Genomic DNA, 10,424 nt, shown 5'->3' on the forward strand with positions numbered 1-10,424 from the left:
CGTATGACCTTCCTGATATTGACTTGTTTTGCAGATATATAGTGATAATATAAAAGATATTTTACTATTATAAAATAAATATAACTTTTTAATTCTTTATCTTTGACTTGTTAGCAAATTTATATTTTTTTCAAATTTAATGCTCTTAAAAATTTGTTATTAGTAGTTTTTTATAATAAATGAAAAATACTTTTTTGTTAGATTAATAGCAGTTTTAAAACATTTTAGGTTACACAAGTTTATTGCTGCAGCTAAGTTTCTTCATTTCAGTTCGCAGTGATCTTTTTTTGGAGTCTTACCTTGCAAATTTATGTTTTTCACATTTATTTTTTGCAAATGAAAATGTTTGAACTCCTACAAACAAACTGATAATCTGCTCAAGCACTTTTGTTTTGATTTTGTTTGTAACAGAAGTATTAGTTGATATACAAAGATTGTTAAAATTAGATATAACTGTTATATTTGTAAGAATTTCTTTTGCAAAATCATTTACAGAAAACACTCATAAATGTTGAAGTTTTTTTTCTAAATAATAGTTCACATTGTACAAGTATATCAATAATTTTAGAATTCACTCTATATAAACCATCTCTATCATGAGCATTGTATAGTGTCAATTTCTACTTTTTATGCTAGAAGTAAAGAGTATCATTGAATGCTATAAAAAGAATAAGTTTTTTGAATAGTGTAGCTTATTGAACAGTTAGTGAATGATATAGCAGCTAAATATTGCTAACTTCATTTCTGCATCCTTTATAGTCATGGTCGATTTTTTGTATTTCTCACCATTGAATTTGTCTTTATCGGTAGGGTAGTTTAAAATATCATTTGCTACATCCTGCAATAGATTATTGGAAAAAGTGAATTCTTCAAAATAGTTAGGCAGGTTTTAGGCAGATTATCCAACACGAGTCCAAAAAATGCTGAGTAATATTTCTAAGGGTCACCCTTAAACTTTTCAAAAAGACTCTTTAGCTTATACCACAACTTATCTGCGTCATTTGGGGAAAATTGAAAATCTAAAAACTTTACAAAAATTAGGGGAAAATTGAAAATTTAAGGACTTTAGCTATGCAGTTTTTTGTTTATTTGCGTTACTGTGCACTTTTGGAAGAATGAGAACTAGTAATTTCTTGAATAATAAAATAAACAAAGCGCTTTTGTTTGTTTCTAGACTATATATTCTTGTGACTATGCTTTAAGGTGGAAAACCCCTGAAAAATTTTTTTTGAGTAAATATCAATATTTTATAAATTTAACTTCATATACATAAAGTAAATAACAAAATTAACAAAAAACAAAAAAAAAAATTTTGGGTAAAATGGTAGCTGTAGCAGGTGCCAAAAACACCAAAATATTGAAAGACCCCGGCCAATGTATCTAAAGATGTACACAATTTTAACAAAATCTTTTTTGCATACTAGTTCTGTGATATGAACGAAGCAGATTTTTCTTATTAATTTTTAATAGGCTAATATATTGGACCAAAGTACATGTAAAAAATTTGACCGAGTTTTATGACTTTGTTAACCTATTTAAGGACTGGATTCAATTTTTAAAAAAATCTGTCACGTTTAAATCACAGAAGACAATCAAACAAATTCATACTTAAAATTTTAGCTTAGCACCACTTTTAGTTATTTAGATATGCTGGCCGGCGTCTAAAAAATTCTTCATCTGAGAAAAACAACTTTTAAAAATGCTAACATAAAAAATTTCAAAATAGTGTAAATAAATATGCAAATCTGTATATAATAAAAAAAGTTAAATCTTAAAATGCACCAGTTTGATATGGGTTTTGCTCTTTTTCAAGAGATTTGCCATATCGACTCTTCTTTTTTCCACGAATTACTTGTCTGCGTTTCTTTGCTCGTTCTGTGTTTTTATATATGGCTAAGTATAATTGCTTTTGATTAATTTTCCAATATCCTTCTAACAAATACTTTCCAGGTCTTAAATTCATTTTTTCTAAAACTAAAATACTAGCTTGTCTACCAATGTTAAAATGGGCAATTGCATCAAAAGTGCAACAGCAATAAGATTGGGCACATGTTCTGGAAAAGAATTTAAAATAAGATCACTCTTCAAGTCTTTTAATTCTTAAGCAGCATCCATCATAGTGTCTTCAGCTACAGATTTTACTGCATTAGTTAGTTTTATAACACTTTTATTATAATTATTAGCAGTCATTGGTTTAGGCATGTCCATTAATGAGACAAATCTTGAGAATCCAGAATACCCTTGACCACATGATCTCATAGCATATACAGTCCTGGTGTTAATATCAAAACTTTTTTGTATATTCAATGTTGAGGTATAATATTCTCTTGAATAATCACATACACAGCAGTTAACATAAAGATAAGACGCTAGACCTTTTCTCTTGTTTTCATTTTCAGAGCGAAACAACTTAAATGACATACATTCTGGACATCTAAGGGTAGAAACTACAGAATTTAGTATTTCTAAATCTACAAAACGGTATCCAGTAATTGTATTACTACATAACTTTGGTCTTGATTACGAAGTTTTTTTTATTTTTCTAGCAGAAGTACATATTTCATCAGAATTAGTAAAGTTAAAATTAACTGGTTTCTCCATGTTTACATTTACATCTTCAACACTTGTAATAATATTTATGCTCATATCTACAATATTCGATTCCATATTTACATCCATATCAACATTATTTATAACTAAGTTCTTTTTTACATTAAATATTTTTTTCCTTTTATTATTTTTAGCTCTTTGTTTAACTCTGCAAGTCTTAGCCATTGAAGAAGATTTATGATATACCAGCAATAAGCAACTGTTGCGTTAAAAAAGTTAGTCGTTAAAAAAGTTTATTAAATGTGAAATCTGCGCATGCGCAAAATAATTACAACTTTTTTAACGCCTTACGGCGTTAAAAAAGTTTGCCCGTTAAAAAAGTATTCAAAATGGTACCGTCAACCGAGGTAACTTTGGTTGCCGGGGTGACTTTGTTGACCGGGGTCAATTGTTGATTTTTTTTTAAATTCCTAAAATTTAACAAAGATAACATGTTTTAATTTTGTTAGAGATACCAACAATATATATCGACTATTATATCAACAATTTTGGTATATCAACAGTTTTTGTGAATATAGCACAGTTACTTCGTAGACTACATTGAGTTTATTTTGGCATCTTTTGACACTTCTGATACATTTATTGAACCATTTGAATTCTTAGCCGGTGAAAATGCCGAGGAAATATAAGCGAAAGCGTGGTTCAAGAGCATATGCAACTTCATACAATCAAGAAACGTTGTCCAATGCTATAAAAGAATGTTTAACTGGAAGAATAAGCGTGAGAAAGGCTAGTCGACAGTTCGGAATATACGCTTCCCATTTGCTTCAACCGCTGGACGTTGCTGTTTTCCGTCCGCTAAAGATAGAAACGCGCATCAAAAAATCAATACCAAAAAATCAGTTCCTCGGTTTTCTTGCTCTACTGCAACGTCAATTGAAAAGCGATAATTTGAGATCTGACTTCAAGGCTAGTGGAATATTCCCCTTCGATAAAGAAATGGTCATGAAGCGTTTGCCACAGGTTAACAAAGACATTGGAGGAGGTACCGGTAGTACTGTTAAGGAAGTATTCAATGAAGATATAGGTCTATTAGTGAAACATTGTGGACAGGATGGGAAAACAAATCGCACCAGAGGGAAAAAGATCACACCTGGCAAAGCGATAACACCGCAAGATCAAAGAATAACACCAAGAATAACAGCAACACCAAGAATAACAAGAAAAGGCCAAGAGTTGAACAAGTGTCATCATCCTCAGATGACGATAATGACCTACTAGAAAATGACTTTTAATGACTTTTGCACAATAACAGGGAGCTAGTTGCAAAATTTTTTGTCCATTTAAATGTTCTTTTCATGTTTCTCTAAGTGTTTAAGGACTGATGATTTTTTTTCATGATAAAAACCTGGGGTAACATTGGCCACTTTTCGGCGTTTAAAAATAAATATTTGTAATAAAAAAATTAAAAAAATAAACATAGAGGCCTATAGCCAAGACCTATAATGTTATTACCACAAGAGAAAACTGTAAAAAGTTAATAAGATTCAGAGATGTTTAAGAAAAACTGCCAAAACTGACCTAAGTTACCCTGGCTAACGATACTCTTTAATTTGCGCAACCCTCAAATCCACAACAGAATATGCTTTGAAATTTTGATTAAGGCATTGGGAGGCATTCTTTTTTTATTTTTGAGCAAAAGCTCTCAAAGAGAGTTGCAATTATTTTTTCCAAATTTTTTTTCCCTGTAATTTTCTAATTCTACAAAGTTATACAATTTTCATGACATTTTTTTTTTCATTTGACCTCCTCATAGTATCAAAGCTTTTAAACTCCTAAATAAATTATATTTCATGAAAAAATAGAACATAGATACTCACTTCTAAAAGAATTATACTATACAAATTATTGTAATATATACAAAATCAAATATTTTTAAATTCTCATATTATAGTTCAGAAATATTAACATTTCACCATGAGCTCCTGTTAAGCTATTTCTCTTTGCAGTATATACATTTCCACCAATACTAAAAAGTCTTTCACTCTCCACAGAAGACGGTGGGCAGCTTAAATACTTTAAAGCAAGCTTTGCTAATAGTCGCATTTTGGTTTTCTGTGATTTCCACCACAACAAATGATTGCTTTTTTTGTCAATAAGGTCTTCATTTGAGTAGTGTTGAATTTTGTTTAATAAAGTTTCATTTGAAATTAAAGTTTGTGGTTGACCAATTTATTTAGGATTAAATCCTACAAGTTCTTCGAAGCAATTGTCAAAACCCATTTCTACTATATCTTTCTATTCATTTAGTACTGTACCATTATTTTCATATTCTGAGTCAATATTTTCAATGTCACAAGCTGCAGACCGATCATTTTCAGTAACTTTGATGTTTTTTATATTTTCATGGGTTTAAATAAGCTGAATGGTTATGTTCTCAGTACTTTTTTTAGCAGCTGAAAAGGTGTTTTCTTTTTTGAACATTTTTAATTTGAATCTGGGATCAAGAAATATTGACAAGATGATGTTATAGTTATCAGTATATAGTTTGAAACAATTCTCCATTGAATTAGTTGTCATCAATTAAAGCTTTATTAATGAAATGTTTCAAAAACTGTATCTGTGGTATCTGTAATATCTGAGACAATAGAATTTCTTTCACTCAAGGGAACTCTTGTTTTGTGGAAATCTTTTAGCAAAACACAAAACTGTCCAATAATCATTCATTTGTTTGCATTTAATAAAGGAAGCTTACCATTTTCAAGTGCATATATGGTTAGAGTTTTCCTTTGTTCATAAATTAGTTCTAACATATGACAGGTACTATTCCACCTTGTTGGAACATTTTGAATAAGTTTGTGCTTAGGAACATTGTTTGCTACTTGAAGAGCTTTAAGTTTAGAGCAGGCTTGGGGAGAATGGCTAAAATGCCCAACAATTGAATGCCAGTTTACAATGACATTCTTGACAACTGTTTGTTCAAAAATACACTCATTAATTACTAGTTGCAGTGTGTGTAAAAACAAGCCATACAATCATATGGGCTATCTTTAATAGCCTTAACAATATTTGTACCATTATCTCTAGCTATTAAATGAATTTTTGAAGGTGATATTTTAAATTCAGCCATATCTTCAATCAATTCAGCAATATTTGCTGCTGTATGCCTCTCAGGAAAAGGAGCTACTCTAAGTACAACAGTTTTCTGATTAAATGTATTGTCTAAACAGTGACCTGTCAGGCTAATGAAGCTTTCATTTGAACTACTGGTCCATATATCAGTAGTAAAGCTTATGAATTCAGCAGCTGAGTAAACATGGACAGCCATTTTTAACATAAAGTATAAAATAATTTCAGCAACTGAGTAAACATGGACAGCCATTTTTAATATAAAGTACACACTAATTTTTATTATTTTACATACCCTAATGAAACAATGCAACTTTTTTAACGTCTAATTTCATTCCCTAACGAACACTCCTTTGACCATACTGCGCATGCGTAACGCATGTGCAGAACTATTTGTAAACTTTTTTAACGACTAACTTTTTTAACGCAACACAACCCGTAAAACGGGTTATGGTCGGTCTGTTAATTTATAGTGGCTGTTTTCCACAATTTAAAGTTGCGAAACCATAACTAATACCCTTTTAGAAAAACGCCTTCAAATTTAAAATTAAACCATCTGTAAAGTTAAAATAAAAAGTATGCGGAGGTAAAATAATTTACCAATTATTTAATATTGAGTAATTTACCATTGACATAGGTCATATCAGTGTTAGGCAGAACCATTTTCCTCGATATTACCAAGTTCAACGCAATACGTTTTTAGTTACTGACTCAAAATAATAACACTTCATCATGCTTTAAATTGACGAAAAAGTGAAGCTAAATTCCTGTGATATTTTTTATAACATGAACTTTAATTTATAAGATTAATATAAAGCGAACGTTAATTATACATGAATTATTAACTTTTTGGTATCCCCTTGATACATGTTTCTTTAAAAAAGGAAACTGTCTTTAAAACGTTGAATTCTCTTCAATATTTTGACACTAATAAAGGACCTCCCTTCCCCGTTTTTGCCGTTTTACCTAAATGGTGGTCAGGAGAATATTTTTATTAAGAGTAGTCAAGTTTTTGATGAAGAACTTTTACCAGAATACCGAAATGTAAAACAATGATTTACGTGTATAAGAATTTTTTCTTTTTAATATTTATAAGAATTTAACATATATAAGAATTTTTTCTTTCCTCAAAAGTGTTGCAAATGCAAACTAAGCTAATTAATTAGTTAAAAACCTTATAAAATTTAAGTAACTCGATATTTGACAAATGCGCTAAACTACAATATTAAATTAACCACCAAATTACGTACAGCAAATTATTAGGCTTAAAATAGAGAAAACTTTAAAAAAAATTGACCTAATTGCATACATTTATATCATATCAACTGACCAAAATTTACAATAAAAGGTAATCAGGTTTCTTTTTATAAATCGTATAAATGCGTCAATCGTAAATCCTAAAGAAAAAAAAAAAAAGGAATTATGATACTATAATTACAACAACAAAAAAAAAAAAAACAAAAATAAAACACCACATAAAAACTGAAAATCGATGTACCTATTTATAGTAACCCATTTTGACATGGCAGTTAATATAAACATTTATCGAAAATGTAACAATAAAATCTGTTTCGAAGTACAAAAGGATTAACAATACTATATATGTATATAAAAAAAAAACCAATTTAAGATATAAATTGCATTTTTACCATAATGTTGTCTTGGCTTTCAGTAAATAAATAAAAGCAGTAAGTTCCAATAATGAAACTACCTATTATTCATTTTTTACAATAGTCACCAACATGAAGGTGTCTATTGTTAGAAATGAATACCAACACAAAACATCACAACAATAACACATAACAATAGAATATTTACATCCTTGATCCTAAAACCCAGTGAAGATAACAAACCAAATTAAAATATGAAAGGCAAAACTAGAAAACCAATTTAAAGCTAACTATATTTATCTTTTTACTAAACATATAAATACATAAAAGTATATTTGTTTTTATGTTCAATATTATTTATTCAATTACTTCAAATTTAGGACATGAAAACACCCTAGATTTAAAGATCAAGGTTGCATACTCTCATACACATTACGCTAAACATTAACAGACTTTATTATGTGTTTTGAGAATAATTAAAAAAGGCTAAACAACACAACCTAGCTCCAAAGCAGTAACTCCGCCTGGCACTAAATGCTGCCAAGTCACAACTCTGCTATAAGTACATCGCTTGGGTGGCAAGGTTATCAATCTTGCTCAACATAATGCCAAATCACACCACTTTGAAAACATGGAAACAACATAATTTAAACATATATACAACTATAAACAAATATGGTTTTATATAACACATTTGATTAATAATCTTTTCAATTTGATGAAGAGTAGCTTGTTCAGCTATTAGAACTGGGACTGAGTGGTGAATGAAACTTTCCATCATAAAAAATTTGTATGTATTCCAGAGATGTAAAGGATTGTCAGATTCACAAAAGGTCAAAATAATTGAAAACAACTGTCTAATTTTCTTTGGCATATGTCTTAAAACCGCCTCAGAAAGAGTATTCTGCCATTCAGTGTCATCTTGCAACAGACCTTTCAAAACACATGCTTCACAAAACGTTTCAAGGACAATACCATTAACAGTATGCACATCCTCCCAAGATGTTGCTTCTTTTGCTTGCAAAAGTAACAGTCTAAGAAAAAACTATTCTCCAGTTGGATTAACTTTATACATTCTTACTATCACCTTATTACCACCCCTTTATCTAACCTTCCATTTACAATGTTTATCATCAAATATAAAGTGATAAGGAATGTCTACATACGAATAGAAATATGCTCTTTCATTTTCAGTATTTAACTTAAACCATGCCATTAGGTGCATATCACGCTGAGCTGCACGATCTAAAGCCATATGTTCTGCTCCTTCTCTAAAATACACTAATTTATTTTCAGGTAGATGTTTACCAAGTCACAGCACTTTAAAAACACAGAAAGAACATAATATAAACATATGTACAAACTATAAGCACAATAAATGTGTTTAAATATGTATATAAGGTTAAATATATACTAAAATAAATAAATACCTTATACACATATTTAAACCTATTTTTAAAACAATTATGTAGCACATATTAACACATACACAAACAGTAAAAAAACACTTTACATTATTATAAAAACACATTGATAAAACAACTATAAAGCACTTATTACCACATACACATACATATCAAAAAAGCATATATGCAAAAATATAAGCGTGCAAACAAAAATTCTAAAAATGATGCAAGAAAATTTAAAAAGATACAAAATATATATTTACAAACAATTCACTTTACCTTCTTTTTTTTCTCATAAGAACTGTAATCTTCATAACAACATTTAACCTTTACATACAATAACATGTCACATGCATTGTCAGTGTTGGCACAAAATTTTAATTTTTTTTTTCTAAATTTTCTAAAAAAGAACAAAAATAGTTGATAGCATCACAGAAATTTCAAAGTAAAAATAACAATTTTATGGAAACAGCAATAGTATAACTTTAAATAACATCCATACCCCTATTTTCCTTCTAAAATATAAAATAATAAAAAGAAAACTGCTAAAAGAAAAACTAAAACAAACAAAATCTAAACGATTTAAAAAATTAAAATCCTTTCTACTTTAAATCCTTTCTACTTTATCTAATAAAAGTTTTAATCCTTTCTACTTTATCTGATAAAAATGTATATATAACTATTTCATATACTTACTTCAATTATAATATGATATATAATTGATTAAGATGATTCTTTGTGTAATATATCTAAACTAATAATTAAATTCCAAAAGGAAAAAAGTTTTAACTCGCTCAAAAGATCTTTCTCCAACGGCCGCGTGCATTTGAAGAACGCGCTTTTCAAAAGCCTAGTAACTAATTCAAAGCCTAGGAACTAATGACGAAACGACGTTAAACGTTAAACATTAAGCATTTCTGTAGGAATTATATTTTAGATTTAAGATTTATGAGCTTTCCAGTAACTGTTTTTATACTCAAGTTGTTTTGAACAATGGAAAATACAATTTACTTTATAAGATACATTTTTGTAATAGAATATCGTATCCGCCTAGAATATCATATCCCCCTTAAGAACGTTGAAAACGCAGACACGATTTAAAGTTATAGCATTTAGAAGTGCACCTTGGCGGTCCGAAATAATATTCGGACATAAACAGTGATGGTAAAAGTATGATCGAATTTATGCATAAAACGTAATTTAAAGTAAAAAATTGATATTACATCCATTATCATTGATTTTACTAAGTTTTATGTCAAAAAAAATTTTTATACAAGAGGGATTAACATTCTAAGTGAAAAATAATCATATATTCTATATTTTTTAAGTTTTACGTCAAATACGATTACTATACAAGGGGGATATAATATTCTAAGCAAAATTTGATACTATTTCCCATATTTTACTAAGTTCTTTGTCAAATACGATTCTTATACAAAGGAGATATGATATTCTAAGTAAAAATTTGATAATATATCATATATTTTACTAAGTTCTGTCGAAAACGAATGTTACACAAGGGGGATATGATATTCTAAGTAAAAATTTGACTCCTTAATCCTATAATTTACTAGCTTCTTTGTCAAATACGATTCTTATACAAGGGAGATATGATATTCTAAGTAAAGATTTGATAGTATATCATATATTTTACTAAGTTCTATGTCTAAAACGAATGTTACACAAGGGGGATATGATATTCTAAGTAAAAATTTGACTCCTTAATCCT

General features: G+C 29.0%; 1 protein-coding gene and 1 pseudogene across 3 annotated transcripts; both read right to left on the minus strand.

Moving 5' to 3' along the window:
* Positions 1-1,974: 1,974 nt before the first annotated feature.
* LOC149890290 (uncharacterized) lies at positions 1,975-2,819 on the minus strand (annotated as a pseudogene).
* A 4,161-nt stretch (positions 2,820-6,980) lies between these two features.
* On the minus strand, positions 6,981-9,160 carry LOC149890291 (uncharacterized). Of its 3 annotated transcripts, none has more exons than XM_090085429.1 (4): positions 8,975-9,160; positions 8,456-8,560; positions 7,790-8,323; positions 6,981-7,076 (listed from the first exon to the last, which is right to left on the minus strand). In XM_090085429.1, exons 1-3 carry the CDS (start codon positions 9,007-9,009, stop codon positions 7,903-7,905), a joined length of 561 nt encoding a protein of 186 aa, XP_089941555.1. In that variant the 5' UTR covers positions 9,010-9,160; the 3' UTR covers positions 6,981-7,076; positions 7,790-7,902. The 3 variants fall into 3 exon arrangements, 2 of the variants coding, with proteins under 2 accessions (XP_089941555.1, XP_089941554.1); XM_090085428.1 differs by having other exon boundaries at positions 7,178-8,323; XR_016451858.1 differs by lacking the exon at positions 7,790-8,323 and having other exon boundaries at positions 8,975-9,131.
* Positions 9,161-10,424: the final 1,264 nt, after the last annotated feature.

Source organism: Hydra viridissima, unplaced genomic scaffold, assembly GCF_058129835.1.
Source record: "Hydra viridissima isolate aposymbiotic clone 2 unplaced genomic scaffold, HvirCarnegie_v1 scaffold_4, whole genome shotgun sequence".
NCBI lineage: Eukaryota > Metazoa > Cnidaria > Hydrozoa > Anthoathecata > Hydridae > Hydra > Hydra viridissima.